The sequence below is a fragment of the Miniopterus natalensis genome, chromosome 13, assembly GCF_054644295.1.
Source record: "Miniopterus natalensis isolate mMinNat1 chromosome 13, mMinNat1.hap1, whole genome shotgun sequence".
NCBI classification, from domain to species: domain Eukaryota; kingdom Metazoa; phylum Chordata; class Mammalia; order Chiroptera; family Miniopteridae; genus Miniopterus; species Miniopterus natalensis.
In genome coordinates, this window is record NC_142093.1 from 37500145 (window position 1) to 37521256 (window position 21112).

At 38.1% G+C, this 21112-nt stretch overlaps 2 protein-coding genes across 2 annotated transcripts in view; one reads left to right on the forward strand and one right to left on the reverse strand.

The window, feature by feature from the left end:
- The first annotated feature begins 375 nt into the window (after window positions 1–375).
- Window positions 376–8272, forward strand: PNO1 (partner of NOB1 homolog). The gene is made up of 7 exons (XM_016224238.2): window positions 376–582; window positions 820–969; window positions 3313–3396; window positions 3590–3650; window positions 3874–3991; window positions 7146–7216; window positions 7878–8272. Exons 1-7 carry the CDS (start codon window positions 376–378, stop codon window positions 7943–7945), a joined length of 759 nt encoding a protein of 252 aa, XP_016079724.1. The 3' UTR covers window positions 7946–8272.
- A 3350-nt stretch (window positions 8273–11622) lies between these two features.
- The window catches only part of PPP3R1 (protein phosphatase 3 regulatory subunit B, alpha), a 53937-nt gene continuing 44447 nt past the window's right edge, over window positions 11623–21112 (reverse strand). Inside the window, exons 4-6 of the mRNA XM_087823604.1 lie at window positions 20347–20406; window positions 19181–19365; window positions 11623–13763 (exon numbers count right to left, since the gene is read on the reverse strand). Of these exons, the coding sequence (XP_087679730.1) occupies window positions 13716–13763; window positions 19181–19365; window positions 20347–20406 (293 nt within the window). The 3' untranslated portion in view covers window positions 11623–13715. The remainder of the gene's footprint in view (window positions 13764–19180; window positions 19366–20346; window positions 20407–21112) is intronic.

Consider the following 21112-nt stretch of genomic DNA (forward strand, 5'->3'; position numbering starts at 1 on the left):
AAGTTGGATTTAGTTGTCTCAGATAAAGCCAGATGCACTACTGAAATCACACAAGATTTTCCTTCGTCGGCGGCACAAACCTGTTTATCGCCTTTACCTACTGCCTTTAGTACATATGCAGATTACAGATCACAAAACTCTTTGGCTGTGAGAGGGGGCCAGAGGGCGACCATAAGAATACGGCATATTTTAGGACAGCCCCCTTTCCTCCCCGGAAGAATCCAGCTTCAGGTCCCCTAAGTGGGGAGTGCGTAGAAAGGGGGCGGAGCCCTGGGTCTGGTTGGCGAACGCCCGAGCCAGCGTGATGCGCCTGCGCAGTGGAGCAGCGCACGTGTTCCAGCCGGAAGCGTCTGCTGGGGCTGGAGATTCCTAGGGATGGCAACCGAAATGGAGGCGCAGAGCGCCGGGGCCGAGGACGGGTTCACCCAGGTCACCCGCAAGGGTGGCCGGCGGGCGAAGAAACGGCAGGCTGAGGCGCTGTCCGCGGCGGCGGAGGGCGGGGACGCGGGCCGCATGGACACGGAGGAGGCCCGGCCCGCGAAGAGGCCCGTGTTCCCGCCCCTCTCCAGGGACGGATTCCTGGTACTGGCGGGACCCCGGGAGAGGAGCCGGGGTAGGGGCCAGAGGGAGGTCAAGTCGGTGGTCTCTGGATGATGTTAAAGCTGCAGGAGCTCTTCTGGCGTGAAGTTCTTAGAGAAGTGACTCCGCTGGAGTTTGGTTCGTTCAGATACGGGAAGCTTTTTTGTGGATTAGTTGTCATTTTTACAACCCCACCCCCATTCCTTCAGACGTCTCCTCAATTATGTTCATTTATTGTAGGATGGGAAAGAAGAAACAAGGAAAATCCCGGTACCATCTAACAGATATACGCCATTAAAAGAGAACTGGATGAAGATATTTACTCCTATTGTAGAACATTTGGGACTTCAGATACGCTTTAACTTGAAATCGAGGAATGTAGAAATCAGGGTAAGGAGAATGTCAACCGTTTCCAAATATACTAGGGTTTCTCTTACAGGGATGAAAATTCGTGAATAGACTTTGCGCAGTGGGACTTATGTTGTCAAATGGTTTTCTTCCAGTTTTCTAATTTAGTGAATTTGAGCATCTCAAATGCCTTCAGGGCCTGCATTTAACACATATATAAGTTAAATTCGTAAGTTGAGCCTGAGATCATACCAAAATACCGGCTGTGTCTGTGCACATTATTTTTATCATGTTCTCTGTTGAACTGAGAAAAGGCCAAGTACAGAGGTTGTCGTAAACAGAAGTTTGTAAAAAATGAGCTGAAGTACTTGCTGCAGTGCAGGCACTGTATTTTAACAGTATTTTGTGAGGAAATGTATTATTTTAGGAATAAGTACAAATTTTATATACATATCTACATTATATACACATACACATGTATATGCGTGTGTGTGTATATGTGTATGGTGCTAGTGATGTTGAGCCTTTTTACAAATAGTCCAAATCACAGCTGTATCCCTTAGGTTCAGCGGTTCAGCTAAACAGGTTTATTGCATTTTTGTTTGTTTTTTTCATTCCATGGTGTCAGCCCAGTGGTAGACAGTCAAAATTAATTGACTTTGGGCTTCTTTTTCTGAGTGCCAATTTTGTATCAGAATCAAAGACCAAAATTAATTATGACCTTCATTTTTGAGGATTGTTATACTGTCATCAGGACTGGTATAGACTCATTGCCACTGAGGGACTAGAATAATGGATAAATTGAAATAATTGGTAAAGCTTAAAATAGAGAACTTGACAGTAGACTTCCTTGCCACTTTCATTCAGATTGTCATGGTTTCATGCCAAACTTTTTGTTTCCCTATAGGTTTCCCTTGCTTCATTGCTTTACATCATCCACCTCTCCATCCTTTATGCCAGAGCTGGATTAATTTTCCCACACCACACTGCTTTTATTATGATACCCTGGTATCTTCAGTGTCTGAAGGATTAAGAGTTAAATTTTTGACTGAACTTGCCTTTCAAGTAGGAGTCACAGTCCCAAGTTTGTTTCACCGTGTTTTTGAACATTTTTATGTCCATACATACGGGTGGCTTTCCTCTCTGACCCTGTCCTCCCTACATCCTTTGTCTTTCTATCTCAGTTTCATTCATCTCTCAAGTTCTTTCTCTTTTATGATCAGTCCATTTTTCAGTCATGCCTCAGTGCCTACATGTTTATTGTGCTTAGCTGTCATGTGTATTGCAACATCATCAGTTTGGGTTCCACTAACATTTGTTGATGCCTTTATATGTCAGACACATAGTGGTGCTGTAGCATGCACTACATCATTTTAGTCTTCGGGACAGCCCTGCGAGGTAGATGACATCTTATTTGAAATGGGGGGAAACTGTGGGTGAAACGAGTCATCTTGACCAGTCATCAAGCTGATAAGTGAACCTTGATGCTAGTAGGGATCTCTCAGGATCTTTTGCTCTGACCTCCTTATTTTACAGATGAGAAAACTTAAGACCTAGAGTATCTGTGGGACTTCCCTAAGGGCACATCTAGGATTGGGACTGGGATCTGGTTTTAAATGTCCCTCTATACAATCCTGTATGGTTTCATATTTGTCAAATACGTGGTATCCTCAATTAGATTGTGAGTCTGTGTGGGACAGTGGAAATAACAGTTTTGGAATCAGACCTGTGTTTGAATGTTACCTTTTCCACCTTCTAGTACTGTCATTGCCTCAAGCATAAGTCTTTATATCACTTAATATTCAGAGTTGTCATGAAGCTTAGAGCGATAGTAGGGAAAACACCTTTGTAGTGCATGTCATTTACAGCGGCAAGCATTGTATGACTAGCTGCTGTTACTGGGACTGTTGAACGAACTCTTTGAGGGCAGGATCCCTGCTTAGTAGTTAGTACTGGAGTTGTTGCTGTGGGAGACATCAGCTTATAAATGAAGTCAGGAGATTAGATCACAGCTTGCAGGGAAGACTTGAAAGAAAAGATAAGACATTGTCTTGGGCCTTGATGCATTGATGGGCTGGTCTGAGGACTGGTCTAAGGACGTTGAATTCCTTCAGCGTGTGTGCATTCCGGCTGCGCCAGATCAGTGATGGAGTATAGTCAGTCATTTGACAGTCTTGGTGGAACTGTCTATCTCTGGAGTTGGGAAAGTTTTGTTTTGCAAATTAAACACGGTACTTACCTCAGCAAAAACTGGGTCATGGAGAATACATTGGGAAACAGGGTGGTGGTGGAGGAAGTTACAATAAAGGGAAAGGTCATTCCTGGGATTCTGTTAGAATATTATCTTTTTCATCCACACCCGTAATCTGTGCCTTTTTAATACAGACTTGTAAAGAAACCAAGGATGTTAGTGCCCTGACAAAAGCAGCCGATTTTGTGAAAGCCTTTATTCTCGGGTTTCAGGTGGAGGTGAGTGATTTCATGACATCTAAAATGGGACCTTGAAAAATACTCAATATGAATGTTTCAGTGGATTGGGGCTTTTTTTTTTTTTTTTTTTTAATTGGGGTTTTCTAGTTCTACAATTTGTGAATTTTAGCTTGGCACCCATTTTCAGGGATTTAAATGGAAGGGCTTCACAGTATTTATTTTTATATTGTAGGACGCACTTGCCCTCATTAGGTTGGATGACCTCTTCTTAGAGTCTTTTGAAATTACAGATGGTGAGTGTATGGCAGTCTTTTATTATAAAATACTGTACTTTTGTATTGCTGACTTTGCATTGTGTGTGACTCTTGGCTTTCCTATAGCATCAGTGAGCAGTATTTAAAAAATGTATATTTTATATCTGTTAGTAGGGAAATTTCATTAATGATTAAACTTTATGTGGAAATGGGTGGTGCACTGAAATGGCTCGCCTCTTGAGGTCTTGCTTTTTTCATTCAGTGAAGCCCCTAAAGGGAGACCACCTGTCAAGGGCAATAGGACGGATTGCTGGCAAAGGAGGAAAAACCAAATTCACCATAGAGAATGTGACACGGACGCGGATAGTTCTAGCTGACGTGTAAGTATGTGATCTTGAGAAAATTATTGTTATAATTTATATTTGATCTTTTGCTTGTTTCAAAAGTTCATAAAGGTTGTATTTTATGCATAATGTTGCCACTAAATCTTTGTCAGCATATGGTTCTGAATGAATAAAGAGTTACCTACTTTGAAAGCAGATTAACTTAGGAAAATCTTAGAAATTATAGTTTTTTTGTCAATTAGCAATGAAGGAAATATTTAGAACCACTATTAAAAGAAATTACATGACAGGTGAAAATTTAAATAGTTTCTTGGGAATCTATTAAGTCGGTAGGGGAGAGCAAGGAGTGGGTGTTTTCAATGCCATTGTGAGGCTTACCTTTAAAATATATATATAAAGGCCTTTCATAAAAGGAAGGTGAGTAGTGTACATTGGGTGAAGACTAGAGAAGTTATATGTGAACACAAATAAGATGATACAGGCTTAAAGTAAGGGTGCAAGAAGTCAAGCTGGGATTACCCCTCCATGAGATTGAAGCTGCTCCGTTGCGAGGTCAGGATTACTGACAGATGGCTCAGAGGTTATATAATGCCACGAAGTTGGGAGAAGCAGCAGTTGACTGAGGAGGAGGGATCTGCCAGCTACTGAATCCAGAAATAATTTTATTTGAAATCATCTCATCCTTGCACTAAACTGAGAGGCTCGACTGTTTTTTATACTTCAAGAATAACTCTAATGCTACATTGGTGGCCCTCTTTACCTGAGGACAGTTGTATTATAATTTTGGTTTTTTATGAATTGAGTCTAGAGTTGGGAGTAGGGAGCCAGGGGAAACGTTTTTTTTGAACTAGAATTTTCAAAAATTTTGAAATGTATACATTTTAAAATATCATATATAGCCCTAAAAACTTAATTTAGAAATCTAAAAATATAACTGATTTTCTAATCAAATTATGGGTAGTACATCTTAAATTTATAAGTGTATTTATAAGTGTTAACTTAAAATGTACTAGTTGAACTAATTTTTAACAGCTTTACTGTGGTATGATTTATGTACAATAAAATCCACCTGTTTTAAGTATACAGTTTAGTGGGTTTGGGCAGAGGTTCTAGTCCTGTAATCCCACTTCACTCACTCAGTTCCACACCCCCCCCCCAAAAAAGTTCAGTGTGCACCTCTACAGCCCCACCCATTCCCAGGCACTCACCAATCTACTCTGTTGTCACTATGGTTTTGCGTTCTCTAGAAATTCACAGTATGTAGTCTTTGGTCTGTGACTTCTTTTAGTTAGCATGTTGTTTTGAGTCTCTCCATTTTGTTGGATGTATCAGTAATCCCTTTTTATTGCCAAGTACCACTGTATGGATATAGTTTATCCATTGACAGTTGATGGACATTGGGATTTTCAGTTGGATGCTGTTATGAATAATGCTCGAGTTACTTTTTTATATCTTGTGTGTGTGTGTGTGTGTGTGTGTGTGTGTGTTTACAAATTGAATTACACACTGCTCAAAATTAAATGTATTATCTTTAGTTTTTGCTATAAATAGGCTAATTGGAAATCCACAAGTTGAACAGTTCATACTATGATATAGCCATAAAGTGGACTGTTATGCACCTGTTATTTTTGATGAGTTGCTAATCTGGCAAAATACAATATAATGTGTAAGATATAAAACTAAAAAACAACTTGTTCCAGATGTATGCAGTATATCAGATGGGAAGTCATGTTGTCTGTATGTCCTGAGACCTACATTCCAGTCCAATTACTACCCCATTACTTTGGTTTAGTAGGAAAACTACTGACGCTTTACGTATTCTTGCTCTCTGTGTTCTTATCTTTCATGCTATATTCTAAAGAATTTTATTTTTGTCAGATAGACACCTACTTTAAAAAGCTCCAAATTTCTAATTTTTTTTTTCAGATTCACTGTAGACTTTCTACCATGAATAATGAGGATTTAGTTTTCTTTGACCACCCCCCCCACACACACACTCACAATCCAGTTTACTATTCTTCCATATCCTGTCCGTACATTGTGGTTTTTGTTAGACAGTGTTCAGTATTACCTGCTGCCAGACTCTTGGAGCCCAGTTATGAAAAACAGTTGGAGGTCCCAACATTCAGTGTGCAAATGCTTGCTTGACCAAATTGCCTGTTTTGTTTGGTTTTTCTAAAATATATTTTTATTGATTTTAGAGAGGGAGAGGGATAGATAGAAACATAGGTGAGAGATTTATCAATTGGCTAGCTCCTGCATGCCCCCCACTAGGGATGGAGCTGTCCTGACCTGGAATCGAACCGGGGAACCTCCCAGTTCATGGGTCGGTGCTAAACCACTTAGCCATGCTGGCCAGGCGACCATGCCCGTTTTTAACATGGTACTTCTTCAGTAAACAACTTCCTCTCCCTGCAATAATTTTGCCGGAGTTACAGAGGGGCAATTGCCTGTTTGCATGGAATGGGGGAGAAAACCAGGGGATCATCTTGAACAGACTTTAACTGATTCTCTTGTTTTTAGCTTCACTCTTACCCCAGTTTTAGAAATACCTGAGCTGACGGGGCGAGAGAGTTCCTCTTGGGGTTCCCACGGCTGGTTTTAGATGGCTTGCTGGCATTTTGGAAGATGGGTTGAAAAGGCCCACTGCTCCCTTGTTGATCTTTGTCATTCAGCAAGGAAAGGCCATTGAAAGGGTCCGGGCGATCCCCAGTGATCTTTAGAAAGCTGTGCAGTTGAAATCCAAAGATGTGAAGTACAGTATTCCTTGCATTCCTGGGTGCTCAGTAATCCCAGCTCTGCCCGTGTGCAGTCTCGGATGGGTTTCTCGTAAACCTTTTCCTCGTCTGTAAAATGGTAGCACCACCTACCCAGTGCCGCTCCTGTGAGCACTGAAGAACACGCGTATGAAGCCCTCACACTCACGGCAGTCACTGGGTGGCAGCTGTTATTTACCAGAAATCTTAACGTCTTAGTTTTTTTATTTTTAGTTTATGTCAGATATAATTTACATACTATAAAATTCTCCCTTTCAAAGTGGGTTCTTGGCGTATTTACAGAATTGTGCACCCATCATCCCGGCCTTTATGTAGGAATCTGTATGCATCATAATTTTTCAGTTTCTGGATTACAGGACTTAGTTTAAGGAAATGTTTTTTGTTGCTAACTTGTGTCACTTTTTTTCTTGCAGGAAAGTTCACATCCTTGGCTCTTTCCAAAACATCAAGATGGCAAGAACTGCCATTTGCAATCTCATCCTGGGTAATAATTTGTTGCTATTTTCTCTGGAAAGAAAAGAATAGGGAATCTAGAATAAACCAGATTTCCAAGTCAGCTAAGGGAAATGTTCAAGATAGCAAATAGAAACTCTTGGGGGCTGGTAAATGTGGACCAGAGAAGAAAATAGGGATCTTTTTGCTTGGAATCCTTGTCTGCTGGAGAAGAGAAAGGGTTGATTGGCTTATATTGCTTAAATCTTTGCTGCCTTCTGATGAGGTGCACAGAAAAGCCAGTCCAGAGCATCAGGCAACACCCATGTTTTAGGTTCCACAAAAAGGGAGCTGCTCATCAGCACCAGTCAATCCAGTTGTTCCCATCTCCCACCAGGCAGCAGAGTCAATAAATGACAAGTTACTGGAGTGTAGCAGTGTGCTCAGCAAACACTTGAGATTCTCCCTTGGTGCCCAGGTCTGACTGACTAGTTTCTTTTAGAAATATTTTGGCTCTTAAGGATTTAAAATGTTTTGTGTTTTTCTAAGAATATTTGGGCATGGTTTCCTTTTTAGGCCTTTTGTTGATTTCAGATAGACCCAATGGAAAATGTTCCTGTTCTTTTTAGAGTTTTGTAGACCATTTTAATGTTGCTTCTGTATGGGATTATATTTCTATAGATAAATAAGCTTTTTTTTCTCTCTCTCTACAGGAAATCCTCCATCGAAGGTTTATGGCAATATTCGAGCTGTGGCTAGCAGAGCAGCAGATAGATTCTGATTTCAAATCAGTTTTCTTCTTGCCTTTGGACTCTAGAGTAAAAGACCTTGTAGGTGGTCACGAGGAACCACGTGAAAAATTTTTCAGTCACTTTAAGCCGCAGTCTCTTCTTCAGTTCTCAGCAAAGAAGCATAAACAGAAAGGGAAAGTTTGACACTTTTCACTCAACAGCTTTGAGGATAATTTAAGTATCAAAATTCAGTACCATTATTAAACATCAATTATAATTTTTTTCATTTTAAATTACATGTAACAGATTTGCAGTTTCTAATTCTCTCATTTGGAGGGAAAATTCTTTTCTGTATGAATTTATAAGTTTTTTTACTTATAAATTTATAAACATTTCTTCTCTATGAGTTGTAATTAAAGCACTATCTCAGAAAACCTCTCTGAATCATGACCCTTAATACTGGTAGGGTGTGGCTATTTTAGAATCAGGTCGTAAGCAGCAGTTTGGCTACACTGTGTGAACCAAGAAGGCTAATCTTTGTACCTGTTTTGCCACTTGTAAAATTAAAATTAAAGACATATCACAACACAAGGTTGACATGAGGGAAGAATGTTATTTTTCATAAGTATATGTGTTGGGTTTATTTCTTCTAAGTAGTGAAATACGGTAAAAGAATGTTTTTACTCTTAAGAAAATATGTTCTTCAAATGTAAAATTGTTTTAACAGTAGTGTCTGCCTACTTAAATATTACCTAAGTTTATGCATTTTTTAAATGAAGGAACTCACTTCATTACATTTGCTTGTTTATATCTAGAACCCCTGACCAAAACTTTTCAACTTTAATGACAGGAGTATTTGAAAGTTCATGTAAGAACTAGAAAAAGTATTAAGCTTCTGTTTCCTTTTTATCAGTTACATGTGCTACCGTCCCAAACTAGTCTGTACATTGCATGGGATTGGATATACTTATATATTATGGTGGGAATCCAATGGGGAATTGCTGGGAAGATTTCCCACCCAAAATAATTTATCCTTTGGCAGCACAGCAGCACGAAGAGAGTATGTGTGTGATGGTATCAAATCTCTCTACTCATAAACTTGGGATGCTGAACTTCGACTTAGCACCTTGAGTTCTGGGCACCTCCCTGGTCAAGCATTTATCCCCTCACCAGGGGAGCAATACTAACTGGGGTTTGAAAGGGAGATAAAATGTTGGAGGAAACCCAACTAATTCTTAGAGAATGACGAAGGAATTAGAGAGAAATCTACATCACAATGACAGTTGATCTTAACAACCTGGATCAAATCACCACTAAATCTAACACCTCAAACCTTAGCCATAGGTATCCATTTCTATGGCATTTGTCATGTTATACTGTAATTAGTGTCTGCCTCTCACCCTGCTCAGTATGTAGCACAATTTCTGAAATATAACAATTTACTATTACTGGAAAATGGACCTCAGGAGTATTTTCTTAGGTATTCAGTGGCTAGTAATGGTCTTCCTAGTGATTCCAGATTTGGGCTCCCAACTCTCATGCTACATAGAATTAGGGTGGTAGAGAAGACAGTTCATGCTCGTTGAGCATCTGGAAAAGAGACCTAACTTTCCTGAGTTCAGCCATGTTAAGATTGGGCCAGCATAATTACTGAAAGTATACAGCGACAATGTACATAGCTGTCCTACAACCTGCAAAATGCTCATATTGTGCAAATGTTAATTTGGTCAAATCAAGTAAATCTCTAGGTTTGAGCGAGCAAGGACTTTGATCTGGTTAGCTGACTTACAATGCCTGGGGAAGTGAAAGGCAGAAGTGCCAAAGGACTTCAGCTTACACGTCAGCTAATGCAATAAGATATTCGAGCTCGTGGGAATTTTTGAAGACTAAGACACATGACACATGAGTTTGACCAATATTTAAGTCCCGGAAACAAGATTGAGATTTTTTTCACTGTCTTATGTACTCTTTTAAATTGTAAATACATAAAGTTTACCATTTTAACCATTTTTAAGTGCACATTGTTGTGCAATTACCACCATCTTCCATCTCCAGAACATGACCTTCCCCAACTGAAATTGTACCCATGAAACACTAATTCCCCATTTCCCCCTCCTCCTGACCCTTGGCAACCACCATCCTACTTTCTCTTAATTTGACAACTTCAGGAACTCAGAAGTAGAATGATACAGTGTTTCTTTTGTAACTGGCTTATTTAACATAATGTCACGTTTCCCCAATGTAGACAAGTCAAACTTTCTCTTTAAGGCTGAACATTATAGGTATACCATCTGTCAGGCGCATTGGGTTGCTTCTACCTTTTGGCTATTGTAAATAATGCTATGAACATGGGTATACAAACATCCTTTAAGAGTCCCTGCTTTAACTTCCAAGTGTATACCTAGAAGTGGAAATGCTGAATCATGGTAGTTTAATTTTTTGAGGAATGTTTACCGCTTTCCACAAAAACTGCGCCATCTGACATTTCCACCAGCAATGCAGTAAGGTTCCAATTTCTCCATATTTTGCCAATATTCTTTTCTCAGTGATAGCAATAGCAATGGGCACGAACCAGTATCTGGTGGTTTTGATTTGAATTTCCAGTGACTAGTGATGTTGGGCATTTTATCATGTGTCACTGGCCATTGTATCTTCTTTGGAGAAATGTCCAGTCCTTTGCTCATTTTAAAATCAGGTGTTTGCTGAGTTGTAAGAGTTCTTTATATGTGGATAGCAATCTCTTATGATTGACAAGTATTTCCCCCAGTTCTGTGGGTTGCTGTTTCACTCTGTTGAGTCATCTTTTTTACTCTTAAGAGCATTAGAACTAGGTAAAGAAAGGAAGACCTAGGGCTTAAATGCATCATCTATTGATTTAGGCTTAACTAACTCTATTCCTACGGTAGTCTAAGGGGGTGAAAGAATCCAGTGCATATCATCTCATACCTAGTACATAGCTGATATGGGTGTCCTGGGTATAAAACACCCCCAACAGCGTTAACTCATCTGGGCCAGGTATGTCACTTACCTATCACAACTATCTCAAGTGCTTATTATAGCGCTAGGCATGTTAGTAGGAATTCTACAAAGTTGAATGAAAGTCTCAAGAAAAGTACTAATTTTTATCTTTTGAAGCGTAACAAAGTACTGAATAAAATTTATTACACTACAGGCTGGGCAGAATTCTAGACAAATAAGGCTACCAGTGAACAAGGGACAGAAATCCCTGCTCTTACTGAGCTTTCATCCATTTTATTTCAATAACCTGAAAAGACAAATACATAAAATCTCTAAGTATACTCTGTCAGAAGATGTTAAATGCTTTGGAAGAAGAAAATAAAGTGGGATAGAGGAGACTCAGGTGTATTCATATATTTAAATACAGTGGCCAGAACAGTTGCTGTTGAGCAAGGCTGCACCTGCACGAAGACTTGGAGGCATTAGCTGTGGGACATCTGGTGGGGAGAGTGCAAAGCCTACAGCGGAAGTAAGCAAGGGCTCCAGACCACATGGAGGCTAAGGCGGCTGGAAGCAGAGGAAGGGTGAGGCAGAGCAGTAAAAGAATGAGAGGGCTTAGGAAGTGGTAATGACGTGCTTTTACCCAGTGATAAAGCAGGTTTATTTTTACCTATGGATTACATCAATTTATCAGTTTTTTAAAAATCCAAAACAGTGAAAAAATACTAGAATGGCTTTAGAAGCCCACCAAAGACCACTGTGGATACACTCAAGTTCCAAATATTTTATTTTCTTATTCATACAGTATGAAGTTTTCTAAAGATCCCACAACATGACGTTTCATGCAGAAGAAAAACTAAACATTCAACATAAACCACCCCTCCCCCCCACCCAAACACACTAAAAAAAAAAAAAAAAAAAAAAAGAAAAAAACCCTCATTCCCCAGTAAGGAAATAATGTTTGCACTATTTTTCTGTAACGCCAGCCAAGATATGCACAAGCAAGAGAAATAGAAAGCATTTGCTAAAATATTTGTAACAAATACTTATGTACAAAAAATTCACAAAAGACTAGTTCCCCCTTGAAGCAGAGCACATGGCAGTTGACACTGGAACAGATCAAACCACTGGCTGGGATTATAAACCACGTACTGATCCAGAGGAAGAAAGTTACATGTAGTGGAGATTTTCAGTTTGAACATTAACATTTCCAAAGTTTGGCAACATTATCTTTTAAAATTATGCAAATTATGTAAACAAGAGGTACATTTTAAACCGATCTACATGCAAAACTCCATGTCATGCAAGGACACCAAGCACCGAGATTTTTCTCTCACAGACAGAGCCCATGATGTGCAGCACTCAGTTGAAGGAACAGCGATGGCAGGCAGCTGTGCCCAATTTAGGATTCGTTCACCTTGATTCAACCTGCCCTTTCCCACTAAGGACTATAAAACCAGTTTTTATTGAAAAGCTATATAGGGAAAGACTACTGTCCTAGAAAGCTAAACAAAACGTTTTCTTCCAGCCAACAGTACCTTTGCAGAAAAGGGAAGGGACAGTAACAAGTGGTGGAATATGATGCACTACTTTTATATCACACAAATTTATTAAGTTATCCATTACAAACATGGGCAAATCAAGAAAGAACACCTTCATGCACTCTTTACACCTTACGGTAAAGAAATTTAAGAGGTATAAATTTGGATAAAATTTTTCTCTTCTGTGGCATACACATGAATAGGATTTCTCCCATTTAAGTCACAAATATATATGGGTGTTCCGATACATGCACATTAAATATCACCCATGTTTCAGATTAGCTGCAAGTCTTTTGAAACACAGAAGGGGAAGTTTATGGTTCAAACGTGGGTTTAATGACAAATTATTTACCCATGTACTAAAAACGAATGGATATCCTATGCAATTACACATTTATTTTAGGTACTCTTCATTAAGTAATGTCAAAGGTAAATTATGATTGCCTCACATAGCTTCTGGCCTTTATGTATGAATCACAACTGAAACTTACATGTACTCAGGGACATTTAATAAATGTGATGGCTCCCGGTTATGAAGAACAGAATGAAGCAGCCATAAGCTTTGTGCAGGTACTATATGAACACAAGAATGAGCTCTTGGCAGTAGCACTGAACTATACTTTCTCCTCACGCAGAGATGTAAAAAAAGCTGCTCAGCAATGAGACGTAGTCCCTGGAAATATATTCATAGGTATAAATAAAGTTACAAACTCCTTTGTTACAAAAATGTAATTAAGGTAAATAATAGGACGTTAACAAATGCTTTGTCAATCTCTCAAAGGAGAAAGCACAGGAAAAGGAAAGTAGCTGGCCTAACACCCGGTTCAAATTGTACAATCTTCTACCTATATATAAAACTGTGTGAAATAAAAGTAAAGATGTTTTATGTTCTGCTTGGCACTTTTGTACTCTATCATTTTGTTTCTGAATCAAGTATATTAAATTAAAGCCAACCTACTACACATATAGAAAGCTACATATATCTATATATAAATATTTACATATGTATATATAGATACTTTCTTGTTATAAAAGATGAAGAAAAATAAATTAAAAAGCCAACCCCTTCCCTTTCTTCACCACACTGATATGCTCTTTTCATGTTGCTGTCCTTCAGACTTTAAAGTGCTACACGGAGTTATTGAGAGATAAGAGTTCAATAACACTTAGTTGGCTTCATGAGGCTCATGTTGGAAAATGTGGCTTCACAGAGAAAAATACTTCCATTTAAATACACAGAGAGCATTGCTGGACGTCTTGAGCAGATCTTCAGAGATGGAGAAGAAAGCAAAAGTGTTGGGCGGTACTCTTTAAAAAAGAGTCACACATCTACCACCATCTTTTTGTGGATATCTAGGCCACCTACAACCTGCAACAGAACAAATCAAGCTTAGCCATGTTGTAGAAATTCCTTTTTACTAGTCTAAACACCTTAACAAAACTACAATTTAAAAACATATTATTTTAACCATTTTCAGAAGCTCTGTTTTTTTCTTTTTTTAAAGTTGCATTGCTTCTAGTTAGAATTTTCATGGCTTCTTTCTTCCAGGAGGGTGAGCAAATTTATTCCGTAAAGGGCCAGATAGTAAATATTTTAGGCTTTGTAGGCCACATACAATTACTCTTGCATTTTCTTTTTCCCCTTAAAAATGCAAAAAAACCCCATTCTTAGCTCAAAGATGTACACAGTGGGCCATGGGCAGGATTTGGCCCACTCTGTAGTTTGCTGACCCCTACACCTTAATAGTTTCAGAATAAATGATAACCACATGTTACCATAAAAGTTGTCATGAAAAACCAAATATGGGCTTCACTCTCAGTCTACTTTAGAAAAATTAAAAAATACCAAATGATTAAGATTTTCTGCACATTACTTTACCATGGAGTCAAATACACGTAGAGTTCTTACAGACATCTCAGTTAATATTAACATGGCAATCTAAAAGTAACTACCTGTATTATTATTTGGGGAATAAACTTCATTAAGTATAATAACTTATATAAAGAAAGTGCATGAGTCATAGTAAGTGTTCACAGCTTGATGAATTTCCCAGAGTAAACACCCAAGTAACCAGCGTCCAGACCATTATGAGGAGCCTTCTTTGGCCTCATCACGCACCAGCCATCTCCTTCCTCCTGCCCCACCGCACACAGAGGTAGACTCTCTCATGACTTTAACATCTACATTAGTTGGGTTTTTATACATTATTTTGAAAAGTATACTATTTATAAAAAGTATACTTTTTTACATTTTATAAATAAAATCTCTAATTTTTTATTTTATTAAATTCACTGCTTTATTAGGATTTAAGTTTATCCTGCCTGTATTTCTTCTCTGCAAAAATAAACACATGCACACTACATAGAGTAGACAAAAAAAAGAGACCACACACACCGAGACTAACACCGAATTAATAACATCGAGAAAAGGCTGTGCTCACCAACAAAGGCAGAGGAAGACATGGAAGGGAGAAAGCAGTTCAAGAGAGATCAGTGCCACCAAAGACAGCAATACCAAACACAAGGAAAACTGGTTCCCAGAAAACACAGAGCCCAGCATGCAGACCCGATGTGGTCGACAATAAAATTTTTAACAGGAGAAACAGTTTGTGAATCTACAGCTCAAAAATCTCAGTGTTTCAGGATCAAATCTCTTTCTTGTCTGGCTTATTTCACTCAACATTATGCTTGTGAAATGAATCCATATTGTCATTTATAGTTACATCTGTATTATTTTTTAATTCAAACAAGGCTTAAAAAAATTTTTTTCGCTTAAAATTTTTTTTGAAAAATAAACATTAAAAAGCCAATCAGTTCTACAACTTCTGCTATGAAAATAGCAGCTTGCTACTGTGCCCTCATTCTCTATTTCCTTTTACCAGGCAATTATTTTCAGTATTTACCTACAGATCTTCAAATAACATTCCTACATTGTCTTTTCTTGTATTCAAATTATAAGCATTATCCATTGACTTCCCAGCACAGAAGATTGAGCTCTTTCTCACACCCTCTCCCATCTATATCCTACTCCATATACTTTCCACCTCCAACCTTCCAGTGGTTGTATATTTTGATTAAACAGAAACTCAGCATTTTAATTATGACTATAGAAGTACATACTATATTTTTTCCCCCTGCACATTTGTCTTGCTACAGTTAAATACCTGGTCCTTTCCTTTGCTGGCTGTGCTGTGTATTTATTTATCATTAATTCCACCTCAAACTTTTGTTCTAAATACATTCACATATATTATGTAATTCTATCAATTTTACTGTCTTTGAATCACTCCCAGAGCTTTCCAACCTGCTCCGATCTAGGCCTGTGATCTCTGGATCTCCCTACACATCCTCCTGGAAATTTATTCTCTCTCATGTTAGACCCTATTTCCCAGATCCCACATTATCTTTTTTGATTTACAACTTTACTACCGTGGGAGCACATCCTCTAGTAGTTTCCCCAAAGAGAGAGGCCTTATATACTGGACAATGCCTTTATTCTTCCATTTAGTTTGAGTTTGTAGAGATTTCTAGTTTGGAAATAACTGTCCCCAAGAATTGTGAAGGCAATGCTGCAGTCTTCTAGTTTCTAATTTGCTACTGAGAAATTGGCACTATGATTCTTGAGTCTTTGTATAAAGTCCCCTCCCCAACCCCTGTACCCCAGCTCTTTGGAAATTTGTAGAACCAGTTCTCTGTTTCCACTGTTTTAAAATTGCATGACAATGTGCCCAGGTCCAGATTACTCTCATACACTAGGCTGGGTTTTTCGTACGTCCTTTTAGTCAGGAAACTCATTAATTTTGGTTCATTATCCTTGACTCACTTTTCATGATTTCCTTCCCTCCATTTTCTCCCTGGAAAACCAGCATTTATGTGTTAGATCTCCTACAGTGAATCTCTAAATTTAAATTTCCAAGAGCTCTTGTAAATATTATCCAGTTTTTGTTTCAAAGATTCAATATATTAATTCCTGAGGACATTCGTTTTAAAGACTGCACTGGGCTTGCAAACAAGTTTTCCCAAGCTTCATTTTTGGGCTTAACTTCATCTTCGTACTCCGTATTAGAAGTTTTCCTCGCCCAGCCAGGCGTGGCTCAGTGGTTGAGCATCGACCCAGGATCCAGGAGATCGGGGTTCGATTCCCGGTCAGGGCACATGCCCAGGTTGTGGGCTTGATCAATGACTCTCTCATCATTGATGTTTCTATCTCTCTCCCTCTCCTTTCCTCTCTCTGAAATCAATAAAGATTTAAAAAAAAAAAAAGTTTTCCTTAATGTCGGGTGATCCTTGGTGCTCTGCTTCTGTTGAAAGGGCACTGGAGCCTTCGCGTATACGTGGTGGGGTTGCTGACTGTGAGCTACACTTTGAGTGACTTGATGGGACCTTTGCTTTGGGAAGATCTGATTTCCCAAAGGCTTTTCCCATTCTCTTGGATGGAGGATATAAGTCGGGTTGCCAGGCAGTCTGGGCAGGAAGGAGGCTGGAGCTGTCAAAATGTGAACATGCTTCTCTTCCTTTAACTCCTCCACCCCCCACACACACCCTCCCTCCCCTCACCTGTGTCTCCTGTTTCCCTGACCAGAGACTCTATTTTAGCCTCTCCAATCTCCCATGAAAGGGCGCAAGAGTCTGAACAGAGTAGGGAAGCAGGCCTAATGTTCTAATTTCTTCTTAACAAACTTGAAGCAGTTTTCCTGCTTTAAGCCTCACCTTCATCCCTACTTTCAGTTACCTTTTGACACCAATTTCTGGGCTTTTCTCCCTTATAAACCAGGTTGCTTCTGTTTTCCAGGCTGACAGCTTAGAATTCATATTTTCTCCCATCTAAGTCAGTTTACTGACTTGTAAGTTGCAAATCTAATTGTTATTCCTCTCTGCTATCTATTCACTTTGTACTTGAGGGTTCATAACCTTTTCTTCTTAATCCATTTAATTTCATTGGAGTTTTGAAAGGAAGAAAAATGAATACATGTTAAGTCCACCAACTTCAATCTTGTCACTAATTATTTATTTGTGTATGTTAAGTATTCTGAAATTTTTAAAGTAGATACATAGTATATGTGATTTTAAAATAGCTTTTCCCAACTCTTTCACTGTTATTGCTTGAAAAATCAGAATAAAATGATTACTCAATGAAGCCAAAATTATGGGCTTGATCAATTTCAGAAAGGTTGGTTTAAAACATAAAATAGACATTCTTCTCCATTCCTGACCTATGTCCTTCAAAACTACATATAAAAGCAATTTATCGAAAAATACTAAAAAATGAACTCAAAGCTTAGCTTGTATCCTCCATGTAAATAGCATCATTTCTATAACTAAAGTCACATTTTAATTTCCTTCCACTACAGATGATTTATATGTACTCTTAGGTTACATTTTATATTTACTAAATGCAAGTAGTCTTCATTTATATACATGCTTTCCTTATCACTCCACCCAAGAGGTTTCCATTTTTGTTTTGTTCCCTCCAGGCTTGGGACTACTTCTTTTCTTTCCTTCTTTTGAAAACTGGCTACTCTCTATGATGCCACTACCAGACTGCTCTCATGTCCTACTCAGTCGGAGGCCAATCCACACGAGCCCTTCAGTGATCTTTGGCAATGGCGAAGGGATAACAAACACCTATAGCAGTCCCACCTGGCAACGGTTCAAAGTCTCAAGTCTCAAGCTTAACCCTCTTCCAAAAGGACCCAGCTTGTTCTTTAACTAGAGCACCACCCCACTTTTTGAAACAAAATGCAAAGACAGTATTCCCTTGAGATGAAGGAAGATACTGAAAGGATAGTGTAAAAACTTCGACTTAAAGCCAAAGTAGCTACTTCAGTCCTTACATAACATACAACCAAAGTAATTTATTTTTCCTTGTGTGGCCTAAACAAAATATGTAAAGAAAGAAATTAAAATCTTCCTGCAGACGCATCCAGTCTAACTTGAAACACTTGAAAACCTTTTCTTTGTTACGCCTTTGCTGCTCCTCTGGATTCTCTCTTAACTGGCATTGGGGACAGAAGAGAAGCTGAGTGGTTGTGATACTATTTAGAAGCAATGAATGGTGGGCAAATCCCTGGATCTACTGAAGAAAAACAGTAAACTTTTGCCCTATTCCCACCTAGACTTAGTTTTCTGGGGCTCCCCATAACTGTAGTCCCCACCTCTGCAGAGTCCTTGCTCCTGAACACAAGAATTACCCATCAATAGCTTGGAAAAGGAAGGGGCAGGAATCACCATGTAAATTGCCTACTTGGTGAGTTTAAGATGACAGGGATTCCATCTCTGTTGTCCTCATAAAACCGAGCTTCTGGAATCCTAGCAGAAACCCATGAACATATATTTCCCATAAAAGGATTTTGAAACATGTTTATTTTTAAATGAACCTTTAAAAATGCAAACTAGTTATAATTTGGGGGCTACCAACAGTTAGTAAAAGTTACTAGTACCTGTCTTATGGCACTTTATCAATCACTAAGAATACTGGGGTGAACAAACGTAGGTTTACAGTCATGAGTACACAAAACAATTTATTCTTGTATTATTATTATTGTATTATTTTCCATATAAACTGTAAACCTACTTTTGCCCATCCCTGTATTAATTCTTGAGAATAATCAGTAATTGTTATTCACTAACAATGACAACAAAAACAATTCAAAAAACTCTGAATGGGGACAGTAGGGCAAAATCAAATACATCACTTTCTCGGGCAAAATACCTATAAGGAATTCTCTATTAAGTGGTGTTTAAAATGTGTTCAAAACTAGTAAGAATCAGATCTTTGGTACTTACAGCACAGAATTCTTCAAAGGATATTCTCCCATCTCCATCCTTATCTGCATTTATTATGGTTTTGTCTACAATTTGCTGTAATTGTGTATCTTTCAGATTGTTCCCCACCATCATCTTCAGCACCTGGAAGAGTTCCCCATTGGAAATATAGCCATCTTTATCCATGTCATAGATTCGGAAAGCAACTAAAAAAAAAGAGTAAGGGGGAAAAAAAAATCAATGGCAAGTATAAGGAAATCACAAGTGAATACTTTCAATGAGAAAGAAAACAGTTAAGTTGCCGAACACCTAGAATTGCAACTGGAGGACAGCTACTTTCTACACACAGATGGTGCCCTTCAGTGTAGCTTAACATAATGGTTTAGAGGATGGGCAATGGAGTCAAAGGGGCCAATAAGTATAGTGTAGGGTAACTTAACCTTGCTAACTAAGCATTTAGTTTCTGTGCATATAAAAATTGAGGCTAATAACAGTTCCTACTTCCCAGGTTCTTCAGAGTACTGCATGAAGTAACACAAGTAAATTGCTTAGAACAGTGCCTGATACACAGTAAAAGCTTAACAAAAGACAGTACTTGCTGTTACTATTCTTCTCATTTATATCAAGAGTTCGTCTGCAACGGATGTCTGCATATATCCCTGCCTCAGAGAAATGTTATTGAATAAACCATCTCCCTAGTTGAGAGCTGGGTAATTTAAAAAGGTATCAGGTGTTCACTATAATGAGGCTGCCTACATAAACCAAAATAGTGGACTCCTTGCTAAATATTTCTAAAACAGTATGTTTCAACTAAGTTAACCTATGCTAAATATATCTAACACAGTATGTTTCAATTAAGTTAACCTAATCACACCATTTCTTTCCACTTTCATTAAAAAAAAAAAAAAAAAATCTCTTATCCAAGATATGTAGTTTAAATGGTTGTTTTCAATAGGAAGAAATTCTGTTTTACTTCTATCCAATTAAAAAGCAATGACACATTGTTAAAAATTACTAGTTGTAAATGTCCTAAAGGATTTTCTCCAGAATATAAAATTTTTATTATATCTATTAAGGATATGAGAATAAAAGGTATCTTTTAGAATATTTTAAAAGAAGGTTATAATGCAGTATGGGGTAGTTTAGTGATATACAAGAGAATAAACTCAGTGAAGAAAAATACTTACACCTCAACTTCTGCTCCTTATCGCCTTTGACACTGAACTGAGAGACTCCCTCAATGAATTCTGAGTAATAGAAAATGTTTACAAATCAGAAGTTTCAACTTTTTATATACAAAAACAATACATACTCAATACATATGCAAAAAAACTTACATACGCACAAAAGAATATATTCTTGCTGCAAAAGAATATACTACTTAGCAATGTTTAAGATGGAAAATGCCAAATTTGAAACTTAATAAGGTTCTACATTTTTAAGAAATCTGAACCTGAAGTTTCTCTAAGTACCACAGAGCATAACACTAAAAAACATATTCACAAGCTATTTAACTCTTTCTTCTTTGAACATGACTATTAAAAGGGGGGACACTTTAAAAAAGGATTATACTTGGTTTTCCCAGAACAAAAATAATTTTGGATTTCTGGTTCCAAAATTCAGAGTTATTTAAAGTGTTGGAAGTTTTGTGAAAATGGTCATTTTTCTTCATTGCCTGCTACACATTAAATCATAATCACTTTAGATCCCTGCACTTATACAGTTCAGTTCCTGAAACTAAAATATCAAAATCTATTGATGATTCCCCAGTGAAATGTTTATTTACTTTAAAGTACAGAATCAAGTATAAAATTATGCATTATGTTAATATCAGCAAAAGCACTGCCGAGTGTCTTTGTGAAATCTAGATTAACTAAATTAATCCTTTTTATGATAATGCCCATATCCTTATTACTAGTTTATTTTCTACTGCTGACTTAGTATAAGTCTCAT

Coding starts and splice junctions, on each gene's coding strand:
- PNO1 (XM_016224238.2), top strand. CDS start 376: ATGGCAACCGAAATGGAGGCGCAGAGCGCCGGGGCCGAGGACGGGTTC. Junction 3,651..3,873: donor GTCTTTTGAAATTACAGATG/GTGAGTGTATGG, acceptor TTTTTCATTCAG/TGAAGCCCCTAAAGGGAGAC. Junction 3,992..7,145: donor CGGATAGTTCTAGCTGACGT/GTAAGTATGTGA, acceptor TTTTTCTTGCAG/GAAAGTTCACATCCTTGGCT.